The following is a 22,820-nucleotide window of genomic DNA, read 5'->3' as shown; positions in this document are numbered from 1 at the left end:
AAAAAAAAAATGTTTTGTTGTTGTGACCATAAATATATTTTTTAACTTGATCAGGCCTGAATTCCACCCACAGGTCAAGAATTGATTGATTAGACATTTCTACAGTAGTGCAGGCACTTAAAAAAAGACCTGAAAAAGCACTCAGTACTGGAAAACTGTTGAGCACAAGCCAATAAACTCAAGAGAAGGGATAAAGAAAAAGTATGACATGGGTCGACGGGTCAAAATGGTGATTGCTGGAGGACAATAACTTAATGTATTGTCTCCCAGGCGGTCGCTCCTCGATGATAAACGAGTAATGAATGCGGGCAGCCTGGAGAAAAATGCTGTGGTCAGACATATAGGTTTAAGCTACCTTGTCGGGATGCATATGCCAAGACGGTGTACACACACACACACACACACACACACACACACACACACACACACACACACACACACACACACACACACACACACACACACACACACACACACACACACACACACACACACACACACACACACACACACACACACACACACACACACACACACACACACACACACACACACACACACACACACACACACACACACACACACACACACACACACACACACACACACACACACACACACACACACACACACACACACACACACACACACACACACACACACACACACACACACACACAGGGTGTAGAGTGAAAGCTGGACTCTTAACTATTTTACAGGAGCTTTCCTTACATAAATCTAACAAACGGGGAAGGGGGCTAGTGGCACAGTGGTTATAGCGTCCCCCTAGACTAGAGGCTCAGGCCTCGCAGCAGACCAGGGTTCGAATCCAACCCAAGTCAGTTCTCTGAATATATTCCCCTCTTTGCCCCATTTCAACTCTGTCTCTCCAAACCTGTTTAATAAAGAAAAAAAAATGCCCAAAAATAATCTTAAAAAAAAATAATAAAAAAATCTAACAAACAATAGTATCAGTGATTCTTGAGAACCGGGACAAAAGGCCGTCTTACATATGTAACTGCTGTTATCTTAAAAAATAAAAATATTGAAAATTGTAGATGGATTAAGAATAGAATGTCTGGAGCACAATTATCCCCTTAAATAAAATTTTATCATTATTATGTCAAATATATGACACTTGTTATCTTCTCACGACGTCCAAAACAGTGTGTCCACAGAGAGGGTTTCAATCTTTCATATGCAATAAAACCTGTTAAAAATGTACTTTAATGATTAAAAAGTGCTTTTGCATCATAAGCAACACTAAATAATCTCTCATATCAATAAAAACAGTTTTTCTTCAACACATTCATGTTTTATATGTTTTCTAAGTTGTGGGACACTTTGTCACCACCGTCAGACAATCCATTAAAATGTAATAAAATCAGCCGAAATAAGGGGCAGCTGTCACTTTGAAGGACCTCTTGTCACATTCTACCTCTGCAGAGTACATTAGAGTCAGACAGGCTCTGATAAGTGTTGTAGTTTTAGAATATTTTACATTACAAATCTTGAAAGTCCTGCGTCACAACCATAATACGTCAACACCGACTTACAATTTCTGAAGAAGTTATTTGAAATGTTTTGATTATTTTATTTTCCTGAAGTAGTTCATTCTAGCACCTATCATCAACAGAAACCCCAAATGGCTACTAGAAAAACTCTATTTGTTCAGTTTAAGAAACGTTAAATATGTCAACACCGTCAGAATAAATTAAATAAATTAACGCAGATTAATCGCACTTCTATAATGCCCTTTGACCCAGTGCAAAAGTGGTGCGCAGCTGCACCGAGCTGCACCTGTAGCTTGCATACACAGCCCGCACGGGTAAAAGGGAGAAAAGTAAAGATAGAAGCAGGGGAAAGGGCGGGGCCGAGGGCTCTATGGACGGTTTATGGGATGCTTCGGGCAAATAAGCATGAAGGTAGGAAGACATCTTACTTTATTCTCCGCAGTGTGCATTATTGATTTAGCGGGTGCAACAATGTAGGTTCAAAAGTATCTCTCAATCTTCCTCCGTGTGCCTCAATTTTGTTTGCTAGCTGTCTCGTCTCCCGCATAAACGGACACCCGCCCCGTGTGTGTGTGTGTGTGTGTCAATATTTTTGCCTATGAGTACGACGATGGTGAATGAATCGGCATAGGCATCTGTGGCAGTGCAGCGCTGTCTGTTGTGGAGACAGAAGTTACGAGAGACGGAGGAGAGCGCGAGAGAGAGAGACTGACTGTAGCAGGCTATACAGCTGTTTATAAACAGGTATAAAAGTGTCATAAAAGTATGCGATTAATTTAGATTAATTAATCACAGAGCCTGTAATTAATTAGATTAATTTGTGTTATCGCTTGACAGCCCTAATTCATATACATTTCGAAAATATTTTTGTGGCCTCTATCAGTTTTGGTGAATATTTGTGATCATTATACATCTCTTGGGTCTAGCATAAATTGAGGGAAAATTAATTTGTGTGTTTTGGTGTCTGACGGAGTTGACACAAAATAAGGAATGGCAAGCTAAAAAGCCCATTTTGATAAAAATGACAAAAGCTGTGAGGTTGTGTCAAACCTTAGCTTAGTAGCTTAGTATATTTTGGATACATACATGTAATTTAATTTGCCTAAACATAAGGTTTGTATTTTTTTCAACATTGCACCCTGTTTTGTCCCACTTCTCAAGAATCACTGGTATAAGTGATGATGAGGAAATTGTCAGATAGGACATCAAAGTCAGTTTCCTGCACTGACCGGGTGGGTTCCCTCATCTAACCCATTACTACAAGTGTACACATTCATACATTAACAATCTTTTTAGGCTTGTGAAATATGTGATTAATTGTTCTACAAAAGGTTACCAAGGCGCTGCAGTGTTACAACTTTATAATAACAGTGGTTATGAGGAGCTCATGTGGCTCAGTCATGTTCTACAATATAGACTCTGATAAAAGCAGTAGCTTAACCAATACAGGTCTAGTTTATCTGGAACAAGTGCGACATTACCGTTCAGATTGACCATCATTAAATGTAATACTGAAGGAATCCCAACTGCACACACCAAATTACTCTGTCCTGAAAAAGTGTATAGCCTAGAAAATGTGGCCTCCACTGTACTCTCAATGGCCTCAATTTCTTTGCTGACTTTGGCTTGGAGTAGACAGCTACAAGGCCTGGAGGATCCAGATAGCAACAGAGTCAATATACTGAATCAGAAACAGCTAGCTATTACCGCCTTGTTTTGCTTCAACCTCATCTTCCTTCTAATCCTTGAGCATGTTCCTTATCTCGCCATGGATGAAGATTATTCCCACTTCTTTAAAGGGTTAATTAACTGATGGCTCAATAAACGGTTTTGAAGATATTGCACTTTAAAGCTGTTATTGACCATCACTTTTTTTTTTTCTTTTTTTTTTTTAAAGATTGTTTTTGGCATTTTTATGCTTTATTGATAGTGCAGAGAGACAGAGGTGAAATGGGGCAGAGAGGGGAGTGACATGCAGAGAACGACCGCGGGCGGGAATCGAACCCGGGTCTGCTGCTGGGCCCGGCCCAGGGGGGACGCCCTACCAACTAAGAGGGGCGCGGCACCGCTGCGACCCTGCAGTTACACTATCTCCTGTCCACCCATGTTATTGTCACTGTCTTGTATGTTTCTTGGAGAGGTGTGTACTGAAAAGGCAAATTTCATTGTGCTGTAACGGTGCATATGACAATAAATCTATCTATCTATCTATCTATCTAACTGAGCTAAGGGCGCCCCTTCATCACCCTTTTTTGAGTTTGTCCCCCACTGCTCCTGTAACATCCATCAAGTTCTACAGTGTGGTTGTGCAGTTATTACAGTGTGGCTGTAAATGTTAAGGTTTTGCACCATGCAGATAGGGGACCTGCTTTATCTAATATTAAGGCAAGCAACATGTGTCTTGAAGGGGACAGATTACAATGAACATCTGATCCAGCGGGCAAACACCAGGGAATGTGATCATTACAGCCACCTGGACAGCGAGCTGCCCCAAAGGCTGTTGCGGACAAGGAGGAGGTTAGATCAAAGAATAGCCTCAAACACTTGGAAGCCTAATGTATGCATACGGGGACAAACTCACGGCCTACATTACTCCAGTTTGTGCAATAATTTGCTTCCCATTTAAAAAAGGTGCACTATGCAGTTTCAGAGTGGGATTTTTTTTTTGCATTTGCAGAGCCTATGGTTAGTTTACAAAACATATTTTTCTCTACATGTAATTCTTAGAACTGAATAATTATTTTGAGGAACCTGGAACCAAACGCGTTAGACAACGTGGATTGGGAAATGTTCCGCAAGTCCTCGGATGACGTCGGTGAAATGGCAGAAGTGGTTGGGAGTTACGTCAATCTGCTATACTGCGAGACCATACAGGCTGTCAAAATAAAAGTCTTCCCAAATCAGAAACCATGGGTAGATGGAACTGTCAAGGCAGCATTAACAGTGCGGACTTCCGCCTATAATGCCGGGATCATTTCAGGTGACATGACTGGATATAAAGTTGCAGCCTATGGCTTAAGAAGGACTGTGAAAGAGGCAAAGCAGTGATATAAGGACAAAGTGGAAGCCGATTTCAATATGGGTGACCCTGCACAAGTCTGGAAGGGCCTGCTAAGAAAAATAACCCATCATGCATGAATGATTATCATCCTGTGGCCCTGACATCAACAGTGATGAAATGTTTTGAGAAGCTGATTAAGAATTGCATCAGTTCCTCCCTGCCCAGCTCATTTGACACCCTCCAGTTTGCATACAGGGAAAACAGGAGCAGGGATGATGCCATCTGCAGTCTCTCTGACCCACCTTGATGAGGGGAGAGGGAATTATGTGAGAATGCTGTTTATAGATTACACCTTGGCATTCAATACCATAATTCGCCTGATCCAGAAGATGAGGTCGCTGGGAATCAACACCCAAATGTGTAACTGGTGGCTCAGCTTCCTCACTGATCGCCCCCAGGTGGTCAGAGTAGGAGGAGGTGTTATGTCAGGACCCCTGATCCTCAACACGGGTACCCCCCAGGGGTGCGTTCTGAGTCCACTGCTCTACAACATTTACACGCATAGCCTCCAGCAGTTCAACCTCCATCATCAAGTTTGCCGATGACACCGTGGTGCTGGGTCTTATCACTGGAAACAACGAGCAGGGCTACCTGGACCAAGTGGCAGACCTGGCACTGTGGTGCCAGACCAACAACCTGGCCCTAAATATCAATAAAACTAAGGAAATGGTGGTGGATTTCAGGAGGAAGCAGGGCAGTGGGCTCACCCCACTCATCATCAGTGGAGAGCCCGTGGAGAGGGTCCCCAGTTTCAAATACCTAGGGGTGCACCTCACTCAGGATCTATCATGGTCTCTCCATACACAACACTTGGTTTCCAAGTCAAGGCAGCAGCTGTACTTCCTTCATCCTTCTACTCTGCGGCTGTGGAGAGCATCCTCACAGGTTGCATATCAGCCTGGTATGGAAGCTGCACCGCACGCGACCAGGCTGCCCTGCAGAGGGTGGTGCGCTCAGCAGAGCGAACCATCAGGGTACCCCTCCCACCCTGGAACAGCAAGAGGGTGAGGGCAAGAGCCAGGAATATAAGGCAAGACGCCTCTCACCCAGATGCTGGCCTCTTCACCCTGCTGCCGTCAGGCAGACGCCTACGCTGCCTTAAAGCTTGGACTGAGAGACTGAGGAGGAGCTTCTTTCTGCAGGCAGTTAGACTGCTTAACTCCGGTGGACTATAGCTGGCAGTCTTGCAATTTCTGCACCACTTTCTAGGCACTTTTATATTTATATAACATTTAATTTTTTTATTAAATTACTGTTTGTATGGCATGACCTATAAGGGATGTCCGTTTTTAAATTACGATTACCTATTATTTATTCAGGTTCCAGTAATTTGCACAATGACAGAGTGATAACCCTTTTTAATTTCACTGTATGTAAAATGTTATTTTTGCAAACATGTGACCAATAAAACTTTGAACTTGAACTTGAACGTAAGACTAGAATATGTTTGTAAACCAAACTGTGGGCCCTGCTAATGTAAACAACAGTGAAACAGTAACTTTTCCTGAGTCTTTTTCTTTCTAACTTCAAACAGTGTTCCAGGGATCCAATTTTCTTGTGAGGAAAGTTTGATTATCCAGTTATTAAGAGAAAATGTTCACTTCTCTGACGGACCCAAAGTTACATAGTGCGCCTTTGAGGGTACAAAAAACTGAAAAAATAGGCAAAATTCTCTAGCCTGGCACAGCCCGCCTACATACTCATTTTCATTCAGTAGTCAGTCTGGGGGTGCGGTAGGGCACACTTTTTACTCTAGTGTGAATTGCTCATCACCAAAGCATCTTTCAATAGTCATTCCTACATTAAATTGAAGCAAGGTGTTGGCTTGAAATGTGTATCCCTCTCAGTTTCCAACTTATTGTAATAAATAAGAAATTAATCATCAAAGACACCCTGACACATTGTGACAACCAACCCCATCAAGGGGTCGGTTGTCACACACTATGGGGTTGCTTGTCACAATCATAGATAGTAAATAATCACAATGTAATCTTAATGGGAACAATCTTAAAAAGAAGGCAAGAATGCAGAACTAAATTTGAAAGTTTAATTGCATTGTCAAGTTGACAAATAGGCCTACATAACTTAATGCATCTTAACACAAAATGAGCAAGGAATAAACAAACAGGAAAGCCATATTAAGACCAGCCTAGGTAACAACATTAAGAACACAAAAAATAGGTCTAACAATGATAGCCTACTCAACTTGGCTTCACACATTCACTATCTGAGTTACAGTGATAGCAAATGTAGGGTCTGCTCACTCCAACTAAGCAGAGATTGTGTGCCCACTGGTTGCACATACAACACTTCTCCCTTACCTCCCCTGAACGGGTGCTGGAAAACGTTTCCATACAAACCACAAACAAACTATTCTCTTCATCTGATGAACACTTCTCCTCCCGTCTCTTTCTCTTCCGTTTTTTTCTTCCCCAGTTGGGGTGGAGTGCACTGGGGCTGGTCTAGTTTGGGATGCACTGGGTCGTTTTGATTTTTTAGCCTTTTTTTTCCTTTTGCATGCTAGCTGCCTTTTCCTGCTCTATTATTTCCTTTTCTAGGGTGTCAGTGAGGATACAGCTTGACATTTTCTTTCGTTATTGGGTTCCTTTCCTGGCTGCAGCCTTTGGATAACATGTGACAACCAACCCCCCAAAAAATGTGACGACCAACCCAAACTGGAATTTTCTCGCTATTATCAAGGCTTACAACCATCCAACAACTAGTTAGCTAACTAACAACAATCTAAACTATAGCTTTCCCCTCACTGTTTTTAGGGGTAACAAGTGTTTTGTCATACATCCATTGTGTAAAAGCCTAGAAGAAAAATACTTAGGAGCTAAATATTTTATCTCACCTTAAATTCAGCTGTCTAACTCCAAGGAGGACTATGTAGGTGACCTCTGATCCCAATTCCATACCACAATTTCACAGACAGTGCCTTCTGGTGTTGAGATATAACAAATGTGACAACCAACCCGTGTGACGTATAACCCTGTTCTCCCCTATATTAGTGGGTTTTCTCCAGCCAAATTTGTGCCAGTCCAATCAGCGAACAGAAGGAGTCACGACCAAACTTTTTGCGATTGGTTGGCAGATCCAGAGTGGCACTGGGCAGATCCAGTACTTTTAAACTTCAACAGACACCCGTCTTCAAATTAGTTAACGTTTGTCAATTGAGCGATTCCAGACCTTCTGTACAAATGAAATGAAGTATGATGGTCTGGTAGGACCAGGCTAAAAATCCTCATCTCGATTTTGAAATTCACCATTGTCTCTCCTCCAGGTCAGGATTTTAGAAGGCTGTCTTACATAGTTCTCACTTATGCATGAGCAGCCCATGTTCAAACCTCAGTATGGCTGTCAAATCCACCATCCCCTACCCGCTCGGCACACACTGACACTCGGCTGGAACTGGCTGCCAGAGGATAGAGGGATGGATGAGAGAGAGAGAGAGAGAGAGAGAGAGAGAGAGAGAGAAAGCGAGAGAGGGATGAAGGAAGAATGAGTGTGAAAGTACGGAATACAAGGATTTAATAAGCACATCGAGGTTTTTTAAAATCCAAAAAACCTGGAGGCCCAGGTTTCTTCTTTACTGAACCCCCAGGAGGAGGGGTCAGTTAAGAACACCCCCATGGACTACACTGTTAACCCTCTCTTTTCAGGTGCAGTGTTCCTGGCAGCTATACTTTCTCTGTTTACTCTGGAAAATATCATCTACAAATGCATTTTCAGATATTAAACAATGCGGACGACCGACGTGACATTAAGTAACAATGTAGGACAAGAAAAAGCAATCATGCAACAAAGTCTGTGCACACTTAAACATAAAATGCAAGTAAGGAACTATTTACAAACCAAATGAGCCTTTAGTCAAAGGACCTGCAAAGGTCTTTGCTAGCTTGTATTTCAGGATAACAGGTCAGAAAGTCAACAGTATTAGTTGGCTGGCGTCTGCTAGTGCCAATCTTTCACCTGAGCCCATCGCTTCAGGAATGATTGTGCACACGAGCCATGCAAATGATGCACATAGTTTCAAGGTCGCAGGTTTTCCTGTAGCCTTAAGGCAAGCTTTAGGCCTCAGAGATGATTCTCAAAAAACATATTTTGGCACCTACCCACACAATACACATAATTCATACTGAAAATGGGATTCTATATAAAAAGGAGGAAGTGGTCAAAGCCCTGGAGCCCTAAAGATAAGAAAATAACTATTGAATGGCCATTGATTTAGTAGCGGATTCACTATTAAATACAATGAGGGTCGGACCATGGGGTCCCACTTTATTTTTGCGCAGTTACGTCATCGCCATGCTCATCTACAAGATAGTGGGCTAAAAGACCACACCAGAAATGCTAATGGATGGAAAAAATAAAACTGATTGCATTATCTTTGCCTCATTGTCAAAGGTCAAACAAAACCACTCAATGCCAATGATGTGAACGGGTAAAGTGGCCAAGATTCCAGTGCCAGTATGTCAATACCAAACAGTAGATTCATCTTTGATGGAAAAAATGTTAGATACAAAACGTGGACGGAGATCAATAAAGCAAATAACAACCCATGCTCTGTTGAGCTGGGATGTAATTGCTCAGTCAGAAATGAAATGGTGCATTAGAGAATTAAGGGGGCCTGAAACCATAGATAAAATTTGGTCTAAATTAAAGTATGCACACATTGTGAATTGAGCACAGAATGGGACAGAGGGGTAAGGAGCTTCACAGAGAGCAGGGGGGAATATAAGGCTGCATTCAGATACTGCCAAAGTCCCAATGATGACTCTGGTCTGATGACATTGCGTCCTGTCACACCATAACACTATTCACTGAATATGCCGCTTTGTCACAATATTCATGCTGTTAGCTGATCAGACACACTCACTGGGTAAACCAGAAAAGTGCAAGGCAGTCACACAACAGTGTACCCTTTGTGGAACTTGAATTAGAATTTTGTATAATTTTCAAATGTAACCAGGTCTGACACTGTATCAGAGAGGTGTCGATTCGACTAACTTCTGCTGCTGTAGTCCTGTATTGTAGTGCATTACAATTCATCAAGGCTATCAAACAAGTAGTATAATAAGTCTAAACGAACGTTTTAAATAGGTGAACATTTATTGTGAGATTAATGCGTTCAATTAACATTGTACTAGGGATGGCCATTTAGAATTTTTTCTTTAACCGGTTAACCACAAGAATTAACGGTTATTAACCGGTTAACCGTTAAGATTTAATGTAGCCTCTTTATAGTGAAATACCTGAAGCATTACAGCAGGGCTCCCGACCTTCTTTGTTCCAAGGACCGGCATATTCATTTAAAAACAATTCAGGGACCAGTAGCCTATGTAAATGCATTTTGACACAGTTCACTTTCTTACATCCGGTTTAGCGATATCAAAATAAGAGTCGGATTTGAGAGAATTAAGATGATTTAATATTTTTTAACCGTTTAACCTTTAGTATTAACCGGTTAAAGATCTTCTTAACGGTTAACGGTTAACAGGTTAACCATGGTCATCCCTACATTGTACATGTGTTTGTAGTTTGGTAGTGACTCAGTGTAAACAACCTGCAAGATTGTACATAATCTGTTTCAACAACAGACTAAAAACCAAACAGATTCCATGCACGATATACAAGCCTTAAGACACCCATACAACAAACTACGTTATCTACGAGCACTGCATCTAAAGGCAACTGAATTTACTGTTTTTTATTATTGAAGATCAGATCACTAATCCAAAATAAATCTTTAACGTATCCTTATTGGTTGGGAGTTGATTGAATTTTAATCTGTTTTTGCATTGGTCAGACACGTCATTATGCGTGAACCTTTGGTGACCAACATGTGGAACACACAAGACTAAAACAGAACATGCAGTTTCCGTGACGCAACGTGGCCTCCAAGACCCTCTTCATAAACATAAGCACGTTGCCATTTATGGCCTGCAACTCTTTCAAATGGCAGAGCATACTGTTACGCAGTTCTTGCTCCAAGCACTGCTCTGGACAGCAACGTTTGTTATATTGCTGGCATCTTTAGTGGTTCAGCTTTATTACTAAAGTGTGTCTCTCCGGCAGCTCAAGTGTGCTTCTCCAGGGGAAGGGAGTTTGGTGTCAGCAGGCCAAGTTAATCTGACAAGCATCTCTTCTTCAACAAACAGAAAATAGAGATGATACCTTAAATGGGAAGAATAAAAAAAAGATGTGCCAATGGTGGTAGTGCATGTCTTATTTACCCTGACACAAATTGATTTTGTGCTCAAACTAAATCAATGCCCTATAACTTTTTTTTCACAAAAGTGCTGAAGCAAATTGAAAAAAAATAAAATAAAAGTAAGCCTCAAACGTATACGGTAGGTTAGGCTTTGTTTTCCGATTGGTCTGCTCTTGTGGTACTGACACTTGGATACAGCAGCCAGGGAACAAAATCACCAGGCTCATTCAGTACGGAATGTTGGAGCTGGATGCCATTAAGCTTTGAGAAGAAAAAAAAAAACCTTAGAAAATCGAATTAAAGACACTTAATGAGGTGTGAGGGAGCTGTGTGAAGAAGAAGAAGAGAGAGAGATAGAGAGAGAGAGAGCACTTGGCTCCTGTGCTTGTACTCCTTTATGTCCTGCGCGTGTGTGTGCTACTTACTCAGCTTCACAGGGGAGAGAACGACAGCTTTGTGGCTAAGACTCCGTGTTGCCATTTGACCTTTGTGTCCTTTTCATGTAATTCGCTGAGCGAAAAAAAAAATGAACAGAGCAACTGCAACTGTTTAATTACTCAATTGGTTGTACCAGTGCATGAGAAGAGTAGTGGGCTGTGTGCATGTGAGTGGCCCAAGTCCCCTTCATCATTTTACAACTACTTAACAACATCTTATCATGTCCTATCAGGTTTTATGATGTTTCTCTCAGCTTAAGTGGATTCATCACAGGTCAACCTTATCTGCAGCAGCTGAATGCAGTAGCTATTAGCAGCTTTTTTTCTTCTCACCACATAATGCAAGCGGTACAGCCCCAAGAGAAGAACTAGAACAAGAGAGCAAATCTAGTCCTAAACATCAATTGGTATTCTGTGAGTAATGGAATGGTCAAGTGAAAGAAAAAAACAGTTAAGTCAACAGTAAAAAAAACACCCTAACTTGCGACATAAAGTTGCTGTTATGACAGGCTGGATAGAGTGGAGAGATGAATGTTTGGGGAAAGATGCCCGTGTTGAGTCAATGCTGTTAGTCACTGCTGCAGTACTCTATCTGGCCCCGCTTTCATTCTGTTGTTTTTCTGGTCAGCCCACTTACCTGTCCTTTTCCAGCGTGCTCACTCTGTCTCACTAATTGTAGCTCTCTCAGTTTTGATTACACATCCAAGTGCTCATCGCCCAGGCTACAGGAGATGTACAGAGGCTGCATCGTGTTTTTTTAAAGGAAATGGAGCACAAAGAAGCATTCACGTCAAACCCAAATTGCAATGTTTGTCACTACAGTGGATTGAAAATGTGTTTACCACTTTATTGCTTTTCCTCTGCAACAAACAAGTCAATAATAAAGCTATTTTACACACGCTGATGCCAGTGTAAAAAAACATATATTTTATTGAAGTGGTGTAATGGATCTATTAGTATAATTTCACCAGCTCATGGATTCCAAAACAATTCATTTGAGCTGTTTTGAATAGTTTCTGTACATTAGTTGAAAAGTATTATGATGAGAGTGTTTCAAAGAGTGGGATGGCAAAATTGACAACTCCCTCATAAGATTTTCAAAGAGAATATTTTAAATTAAAGGTCAAGAACTGTGCAGAGAAATAAATATCAAAAGAAATTGTAAAATTGTATCAAGTAAGTAAACAATAATGGCTTCTTCTTAAGTATGAACAGTAAAAATCTACTGGGGCTGTATGGTAATGCAGCAGCTACAACTGTAAAGAAAAACAACAGCATGACTGAAGTCCAAGAGAATGTGGTGAAAAGGGACCTGGACTAACCTGATTTGTCTATGGAATATGGCTAGTTAATTACTATTTTACAGTGAAACTTTAACAAAAGTTCCCACATCATGGGTTGACCAACACTTGGCCCTACTGCATAGTCTGCAGTCCCAATATCCTAGGTCATTCTCTGCTGTTTGCTCACAACAATGAATGAGCCCCACAGAGCAAATAACAGTCCAACTTGAGCTGAGGGCTGATGGTAAGGAGCTGTTGTGGGATAGGCAAAGGCCCATTGTTCTACTAGCATCCCCGCAGCTGTACGAGACACAGAGTGCTCTGTACCATAGTAGGGCTGGTACTGGCCTACATTACACTGTGTCCCTCGACAATGGGGAGGAGGGGGAACTCATCTAGAGCTGCTTCCTCATTCATGTGGTCGCCTCAACAAGCCACAGACAGCGATTGTGCAACGCCCCAAGGTCTACTGGCAACGTTTGAAATGTACAACCTATGAAAAACATCGACATTTCGGGACTTGGTACTAAAGTTGCTGTTATGGGGAAAGTCCCATAGCTCATGTGAATACAAACTTTGTAGATCACTGTTGGGAAAGCTATTGCCACCGTGGGCACAGTTTACCTCAGCTATTGTTTGACATCAAAGACGATGATTAAAAAAAGATATTGTGGAAAAAAGATGGCCATGTACAGCTCAACAGGAAATGCATAAGCAAGTCAAGCATTCAATGAGTGTATCTAAGGCACAGTGTTCCTCAAAACAGAACCTCACAAAGACTAAATAGAAGACAAGAATGTAGCCCGACCTTCACAAAACTAAACTGAGGGAGCGCGTTTTTACATTCACTTGGCAGGTTATTTTTTAACTGGCTTATAGGCTCAAAACATTCATTTACTGGAGGCTTGTGGTTCATGTTTTGAGATTACATGTTAGTCCACCTTCTGCAGATTGAACTTTGTCCTCACAGCGAAAATCCTCCAGCTCAGTAAGTCCTGGAGAAAAAATTAACCAAGTGAAGTGAATAGGGTTGTTACGGAGAGGAGGAAAAAAGCCTCTTCCACACTTTGTGTTTTTGAGACCGAGGAAAAGTGAGCACATTTCCGAAGCGGCAGCCTAGTCACACTTTAATCTATAATTAAAGAGAATTGAAAGTGGTGTAGCCATAAATGGGAGTATGAGGGTTTTTCCAGCCAAATGCACATACTCTCAGTGCTCCTTCTTTCGTGTGCAACAAATCACATTCAGCTTCTTAAGATGAAGGTGCTTGATCGACGTGGTGTATCTGTTTGGTAACTTAACTAAACTATACAACACTACACCCCAACCCCAACATGTCTGGCAGGGCGCCATTGCTATAACCACATTACATTGCATCTCAATGCTGACGAGCGTTAAAGAAAAAAATCTCCATCTCAGCCACAGCCCATATACTGATGACATTATCTTTAATAATGCACTGGGCTTAACTGACTGTACCGTAATTGCTATTCAATTAATTATCCATAGACAAGGCAAAGGAGTGTAACGAGACTAATGACGAAAATCAATGTGGCTCTTCACTTCCCCTGCACGGAGGGCACAGTTGATGTGGGTTTGGGCTTTCTCAACAAGCATTTCCTCCCCAATGAACTGTGAACACGTTTCGAAAGACAAATTTTTTATTGAAGACGTGTAACCAAAGCCCTTTTTACCTATATTCGTATGTATACGTAAAAGTATCCATCTATATGTTATCATATGGGTTCTGTATGTTTTGCTTCATAGCACTGTCTGGGGAGGGAGGGGGTTGTACTGGTGTCTCGTGTTCGTCTTGTAGGTATTGTAAATGTTTTATTTGGGAAATATATTTTTTAAAATATTAAATACTAATTTTTTTCTCCCTGTGACTGAGCAATACCTTCTGCCTGGCTGGGGAGAGAGAGTGTGCCGCAGAAATACTAATCATAGGCTGTTGCTTAACCTATGGGTTTGGCTCATTGCACGCATGTTGGTATGTTTTTCAACACTCGTTAATTCCTAACATGGGCTTTTGCAAATACCTCTCCTCGTGTCAACGCGTCGAGTGGTAGTACCCTATCATTTCATTTCAGGTGACAATGAAACACCGGGATGACAAAACATCACAGATGCTGGCGTTTTCTCTTTCTCCCCACGTGCTCAGACACAGAGAGTGAGGCATAGACACACAGACACACACACTGAAGAAAGAAAAAAAAAATCATCTCAGCATTCTCTTCACATCTCACTGCGAACGCTCTCTGGGTGTAGTGCTCGAGCTGAGGCATGGCACAAGGAGAATCTCTTGGATGAGCCCTTTAGTGTATACATATATGGATGATGAGGGTGCATTTTCAGCAGCCTGGCGAAGATATACACGGGCGGGTCAGGCAGGAATAGGGTGGAGGGGAATTCAAAAATAAATGAAGCTACCTGAATTATTTAGAGGTACAAACTGAGAATTCAACATAGCTTTTAAAAAGGAAAGTGGAAAATTGCCACAAAAAAAAAAACATCCGTGGTCCCCCCCTCGTCTCTAAACATGGTCCACCCCCACTCCGATGATGATAACCACTACAGGAGGAAGCCATGAAAGAGTCTGTCCATTAAGAAGTGGAGGAGGAGGAGGAGGAGGAGGAGGAGATGAGAGAGGCGCAAAGAGGGTACAGGTCCACCCCCACCCTCTCTTGGTTTCACTCCACTTTTTTTCAATTTTTTTGAGTCACGCAGGGTTTTTCCGCACTTCTGTACTGTATTTCGCCAGGCCCTCTTTCCCACAGCCGGTCGTTGTACTCTTTCACACTGCCTCCCTCCCTCCCTCCCCACACACACACTGAATATATGTATTATCCTGCTGTGTGTTGCAGATGAGCTCCTTTGGCCGGGTTTCCATTACTGGGCAGAATGCAGGAGGCCAGACGGAGAGAGAGAGAGAGAGGAAGGAAGAGAAAAGGAAATCACAGTAAGCAATTCCGTTCGCCCGGCTCAGTTCACCGTGCAATGAGTCAACGGCGGCACAAAAACTGAGCACGGCTCTAATCGATATACGCATCTCTCTTAATCAAACAGATGGGCTAATTAAGATGACCCAAACCCTTAATGGACAGTGGTTTCAGATGTGCCCTTAACAATAATCGCTCGCCTAAAAAAAAAGAAAATCTGCTCCGAGGACCCTTTTATCTCATCAGTCAAAGGTGGAGTCAGCGATTATAAAGAATGCTTGTTGTCAAAACCACCTTCTGTCAAAATCAGTGATTATCTCCTCACCAGCTGCTTCCTGCATGAACTGAAAAAAAATAGTGTTGATGCACAGCCTCGGCTCTGTAAAAAGGCATGTTGCTAGCTACGGTTGGCCCCCTTTGTTTACATAACAATTTCGGCCGTGTATTAACACTCGATTTTTTTTAGACGGTAAGCAGATCGTGAGGAAATATTCACCGATTTTGACAAAAAGGACTCTCCAGAATCGCTGACTCTTCCTTGTATAAAATCCCCTTTATGTTCATAACAGGTTGTACTAGCTTCTCACTCATATGAGTATCTAATAGCAGGACTGACCTGAGTGCATAAAAAGGAAAATGATTTTGGTTGGAGCATTTTGAAACACAGTAGATAATGCAACCAAAAAAACCATGAGGTACATATACACTCAACAAAAATATAAACGCAACACTTTTGTTTTTGCTCCCATTTTTCATGAGATGGACTTAAAGATCTAAAATTCATTCCAGATACACAATTGTACCATTTCACTCAAACATTGTTCACAAATCTGTCTAAATGTGTGATAGTGAGCACTTCTGCTTTGCTGAGATAATTCATCCCACCTCACAGGTGTGCCACATCAAGATGCTGATCTGACATCATGATTAGTGCACAGGTGTGCCTTAGACTGTCCACAATAAAAGGCCACCCTGAAATGTGCAGTTTTGTCTCACAGCAAAATGCCACAGATGCCACAAGCATTGAGGGAGCGTGCAATTGCCATGCTGACAGCAGGAATGTCAACCAGATCTGTTGCTCGTGCATTGAATGTTCATTTCTCCACCATAAGCCGTCTCCAGCAACTTCGCACAGCCATTGAAGAGGAGTGGACCAACATTCCACAGGCCACAATTGACAATCTGATAAACTCTATGCGAAGAAGATGTGTTGCACTGCATGAGGCAAATGGTGGTCACACCAGATACTGACTGGTTCTGAGTCCCCAGACCCCCAATAAAGCAAAAAAATGCACATTTCAGAGTGGCCTTTTATTGTGGACAGTCTAAGGCACACCTGTGCACTAATCATGATGTCAGATCAGCATCTTGATGTGGCACACCTGTGAGGTGCTCACTATCACACATTTAGACAGATTTGTGAACAATGTTTGAGAGAAATGGTACAATTGTGTATCTGGAATGAATTTTAGATCTTTAAGTCCATCTCATGAAAAATGGGAGCAAAAACAAAAGTGTTGCGTTTATATTTTGTTGAGTGTATATATATATATATATATATATATATATATATATATATATATATATAATACTTTTAGGTCAGACAGAAGTACTGTACTGTACTTCAGCAGCATGTAAAAATCTTTCTCATCCTTTTTTGTAGCTAAACAAAATATTAACTTCCCCTTTGTTAATAATATTTAACCATTGTGTGGTTAATGTTCACTCAAAATCCCCTTAACTTGCAGTTGTGTGTCTGTATGCACGTCAGCATTGTCGGCACTTAGTTTTGTTTTAGTTTCTTAGTTTTGTGTGCACATGTTTGTTTGTCCACCTCAAGACAATGGGGGCCCTCAACTGACCAGAGAAACAGGTTTTGTTTTTTTAGCATAGCCCTGGGGCTTCAAGTTCCAAACACATTTGACTTTGTAATCCTTCACACCAAACAACATCTCCTGTCGGGTATAAGGGCATGCTCTCTGGTGCCTGCCTGGGTCACAGTCAAGTAGCGAGAGACAGATCTAAGACTGGCAGCCTGCAGCAGAATGGATAGACATAAGAAGAGCGATGGAGAGGAGGGCAGAGAGGTGAGGGGGAAGCCCTGTATACTACGGAAAATGATTAATATGAATACATTGCCTTCAGGTCTTGAAACAGCATGATGGGAAGTGACATGGTGAACCCACGTCTCCAGTCAGTTATTTTTTCAATTCACTGTTTTGTATATATACACTGTAAACTGTCAGGAAATAAAATGGGAAGGATATTCACTTTACTATGTCACACGACAAAAACGTCCTCAGACTTGGAAAGGAGGAACTAGAGAATGACTGTTTAAGAATGAAGTTATATTACTATATAATCCAAGCTCAAAGCAATTATGTTTCTGTCAACGTGACAAAGTAAGAGCACCTGTCGAGCTAGCAACCTCTAACTGGGTTGTGTCCAGGAGACTGGGTCACTTTGCGGGAGCGTTGGTTTCCTTAGCCACCGAGTTAAAAAAAAAAGGTGCATTTGCCACCACAGTCAAAATATGAAGAAGGAAATGTCACACATGCAGTTTCTCAACCGAGCTAGTGAGTGGGAGGAGGCCTGTTACATGTTACCGTGGTACCAAAAAAGAGATTCCTAGGTTGGTGCTGCCTTGGTGATGGTGTTTTCATGCATGTGCTGCTGTTCTCTCCTTTATAGCAGTCCATGCAGACAGGGGATCTCCCCACAATGAATAGTACTATCACATTTCCGCCAGGCTAACAGATCATGCTGCTGTGCTGCTGCCTTCAAGGGCTTGAACCAACATCAAAGGCAACTGTGTGATTGTGCATTCCTGTCAGAGCATTACAACCGCTGGAGCCCCCCCTCTCTCTGATATGAAAAGCCCCAGCCCCACTCGTTTCCCACCAGCCATCTTTTAATGATTTTCCAAAGACACACTCAAGGGTTTAGTGGCACAGTGCGCAAACGGTGGGGGAGAGTCAAGTGAGACACACAAAGCCTTTTTTGCTATGAGCAGACCAGGCATTAAGGCACCTTCCCTACTATCTTTCTTCAACCTTATGATGCACATGTACCTCCCGTGATGTGGATGTGTGGATCAGGAGGCAGAAAACCAGAGTCCCCGGGATACCATGGCTGGCCGTCCGGCACAAAATATTATTTACAGCAAGAGAAATCATAGCAGCAATCCTCTCCCAGAAGCAAGGAAAAAATCAGCTGACCTGGCAACACTTAGCAGAGGCCAGGAGGAGGGGTCAGCCACTATAATTATTATATTGCTTCCTCTTTATTCACTGTCAGTATCTATACTGCCTCATATAGCCTGGCAGCGGGGGATTCAGCCCCCACAGGCAACAACAACAGGTTACTTACTGGTGCACAAGAGGATGATAAAGAAGCAGAGAATGCGGTTATGCATTTATATAGACCTGTCACCTGGTCTTATTGCAGGGATAGTTACTTTACCCCCAACCCACTGATACACTTATGAGAAGGGCAATGAAACCAATGGATAACTTTAAAAAAGGGGAAAGCAATGCAATAGATCATGAAATATGATGTCAAAGAAGTTCTCGCTGGTAAAACACTAACTCCAAAGTATAGCATCAGAGCATGGAGGGACTGTAGCAATAAGAAACTACCACTATTCATCCAGAAGAGGGCTGCAGAATCATCATCAGTATTGATTTTTTTTTTTTTTATGATTTTGATCATTAGGGGAGCCCGGGGCTGGTTGGCACACGGGGCAGGTTGGCACACACCTATTTTCTGGTCCTTGGAAGGTCACAGAAACAAAATTTTTACATCAAAATGTCTGTTTTCTTTACTTGCACTCATCTACTATGTTAAAACATGTAAAAGTAACAAACTTTTTTGGCGAGGGTAAAATTTCCGTTTTATAGTAGCGAAAGTAAAAAAGTGGTCTTTTGACTAAACATATAATAAAACTGTGAAAGTTGGAGATATTGTAAATGTGTTATAAATAGTTTATAAACATGAGAATCAGCTACATTTTAATGTAAGATTTCATAGTCTGTGATGAGGAATGCTAGTTGGCTTATACAATTCCATCTCAAATTTGGTTAAAATGTGAGCGGGGCTGGTTGGCACACTGATTTGGGGGCTGGTTGGCACATGACAAAAACTGTAAAAAAATGATGGTAAGCCATGTAGGCTATTATATATGAAGGTATATTTGTTTCCTTATGTGTGTATAGGCTACAAGTCTGTCTGTGTGTGTTTTTGTTAATGTGTTTCGGGGATACTATGGCTTTTGTGGTTAATGTCCCTTTAAAAAATTGTGTGACCCCTGACCTCATACAAAATTGTTATTTCTGATTTGTAATCCTTAGGTAAAAATAGGCCTTAGTTTTAAAACCTTCTTGTTATTTTTATTACTAGGCCTATATATGTTTTTTTATTAATATTCCTACCCTATAAGGACAAAATTGCAATTTGAAATGTAATCGGAATTAATAATATTGTATAATATTTGTTAATAAATGCTAATCAAGTTAATATTTTCTAGCTTGACTGCTAGCGGTTGCTCATTTTACCTTTCACAAACACAGAAAGCACTCATAGTAGGTATATTATTGTATTTTGTTAATAAATAGACTTCTGACACATTAGGGCAAACAAACGAAACAATAATCCTACTGATATGTTGCTTCAAATTGTTGTTTGGTTCTAAAATATGGGCTGATAATCTATTAAATCTTCATGTTTACTGTTTATTGGTTAAATTAAATGATCAAACTTTTAATTTGGTTGTTTAATTCTTTTTAAGTGTCACATTTTAACAGTGTGCCAACCAGCCCCCTAACGTGTGCCAACCAGCCCCACGATGGGGCTGGTTGGCACACATGCGCAACATTGCTTTAATCATATACCATCTTATTTTGCAAAATATTTGTGAACAATTAAAACATAATCATGTATAGCTGAGACTTAAACCTTTCATATTCTGCTGGTTAGAATATTGAAATAAAAATTATGCCAGAGAAATACGGCAGTGAGTAAAAAGTGTGCCAACAAGCCCCGGGCTCCCCTACAATGTTTAGATCAATTGATGATTTTCTATTTGATCATATGATTCATAATGAAATCAACAGCAACTCCACAAACGTAAGTAGTAAGAACCAGTGCAAAATGAAAGGGCCGAAACAATTCATCAAGTGTCAGATAGGCTGATTGATTTTCTGTAGATACTTTTATCGATCTTACAAGTAGGTCTAATTGTTTCAACCCTGCTGCTAACCAGGAAGGCAGCACAGGAAAATACCAATACACATTCTCTTCATGCATGTCTCAGCGCGTTTAGAAATAGAGCACATTTTTAGCATTTTGGGACCCAAGATATAAGGCAGCCCAGGTTTCTTGAGACAGGTAGAAACACTTATAATGCATGAGTAGTTCACAGGCTGTTTAACACAGAACACAGGAGAGCAACAATTTCCCGCATGCGGCCCGAAAGTGTGTAGCCCACTATAATAACTATGAGTTTAGCTAACGTCAACATCTGTCGTGACTTCCTGGCTTGGCAAGAAGAACTTGCCTAGCAGTCAGGCTAACTGGCTCACTAGAGCAATGAAGTGAGGCAACATCTGGTTTGTGTTGTCGGGCGGTGTGAAGTCACCCAAGTTTTTTTTTTATATACGCATTTACATCGAATACGGGAAATGAGTGCAAATTCCAGCAACAATTATTCAGGGCAGAATAACGGCAGACATTACAACGCTAGCACGAGAAGGAGGATGGCATAAGCTAACCGTGTGTGTGGGGGGGTGTGTGCGGGTGCGGGTGCGTGCGTGCGTGTAGAGATGCCAGACACATACCAAGCGGTTCAGTCTTCTCCGTAGCATCTTCCTATTTGTCTTCTTGGGTTTCGCTGATAGTGGTTGAACTCTTGTGATTCAACAGACGCCACCGGGCTCTGCTCCAGCTCCTTCGGGGGGATAACTTTACATGTAAAATGTTAGTTAACCTGCTAGCTCCTTGGCTATCTAACGTGAGTTCTAGCTATATGAAATGCCGCAGCGACGCTACATCGTTCCCATTTCGTTTGATTTCGGTATCTTCTTCGCACCATTCGCATTCTCACCTCCCTGAATTTTTTTCCGCGTTGCGGTGTCTTACTAGTCGCGCTTCCCCCTGCTCAAGGCTGAGACAGTGCCTGGCATTTCGCTCCGTGCCCTGTTGCTTGGACTCCTGCGAATCATTTGTCGCTCTCAAGTGAGCCTCTCCGCTGACTCGGAAACTGCCTCCGACTCGAGAGAAACTAACTTCTCCGTTCTATCCCCTGTGCACAGGTCGCCTCACCTCCCTGTCAAACAATTTTTACTCCAGCCACCCGCAGCAACCCACAAGCGTTCCCACGTTCACAAGCTCCACCCGGCGAAGGTGCGGCGACTTTCGCTCCCATTGCATTCTGGGTAGCGTGGTCTAAATTAGAACTACAATCTTTTCCTATTTTTTTTCCCCCTGCATGCTTTATGCAGGAGATTAGCAGGAGAGAGATAGCAGTTTGTGATTGCACTTCAAGGATCACTGAGTGTTGTGTAGAAGCCTCTGGATAGATGATACAGAGCGGATTTTCTATATTGACAGCTCAACCCTCATAATAGAATAATGGATAATAAGCTTCAAGTGGATATAGCCTATGAGAATCTCAGCAGAACCCACAGATGCAGTTGTTCTTGTAGCATTTGCAATAGGTTATCCTTTAAAAATAATCTAAAATGTATTGAGATTTGTATACAATAAGGTAGCCTATCCTAATTATTGGTTGATAAAGTTTTCCATTAATTAGAAGGTCCATCAAACTTATATAAAATAGTTACCCCAGCCTTTAACAATTGTTTTTGTTACTTAAATAAGTGATGTCTTTGAAATGTCTCTTGCCACATGGGCCTTTAGGGATATGAAATGTGTTGCCAGGACTTGTCTTGAAGGAGGAGCTCTCATCATCAAAGTAGCCTACTAAACCCAAGGCAAACATGGCCATAAAAGGTAAACCATTACAGTGAGGTCAAAAACAGCTCGCAAAGATCACTAGGCCTACATAAAGATGAGTTTACATGAATGAGCTTGCAACTCAAAATATTAACTAGACTTAATGAGCTCTAACATCAAATGTCCAGTCAGCTCTTGTCAACAACTAAAAGGGACTCTTTCTCAACCTTTGTTTGGAAAAAAAATGCAATCCTTTTGTCATGGAAATACTCATGGCTTGTGCATTTCGTAAAAGTTGGAGTAAATGGGGTTAAGCAGGAATATCGTCGTTGGCTCACTCAAAGGAAAAAAAGTGTCCTATTGTCAGTCTTCTTAAATTGAATTGATGACATCCACTTTGCCATCCTTAAAGGTCTCC

At 41.6% G+C, this 22,820-nt stretch overlaps 1 protein-coding gene across 5 annotated transcripts in view; it reads right to left on the bottom strand.

Annotated features, from left to right (window-relative positions):
• Window positions 1-21,805, bottom strand: part of atp11c (ATPase phospholipid transporting 11C (ATP11C blood group)) — a 54,562-nt gene extending 32,757 nt beyond the window's left edge. For all 5 annotated transcript variants that reach the window (XM_080035001.1, XM_080035005.1, XM_080035003.1 and 2 more), the window contains exon 1: window positions 21,286-21,805. In XM_080035001.1, coding sequence (XP_079891127.1) covers window positions 21,286-21,312 — 27 coding nt within the window. In that variant the 5' untranslated portion in view covers window positions 21,313-21,805. The remainder of the gene's footprint in view (window positions 1-21,285) is intronic.
• Window positions 21,806-22,820: the final 1,015 nt, after the last annotated feature.

Source organism: Ammodytes marinus (genome assembly GCF_949987685.1).
Source record: "Ammodytes marinus genome assembly, chromosome: 10".
NCBI lineage: Eukaryota > Metazoa > Chordata > Actinopteri > Uranoscopiformes > Ammodytidae > Ammodytes > Ammodytes marinus.
The sequence above is the reverse complement of the archived record's forward strand: the minus strand, read 5'-3'. Positions and strand labels throughout refer to the sequence as shown.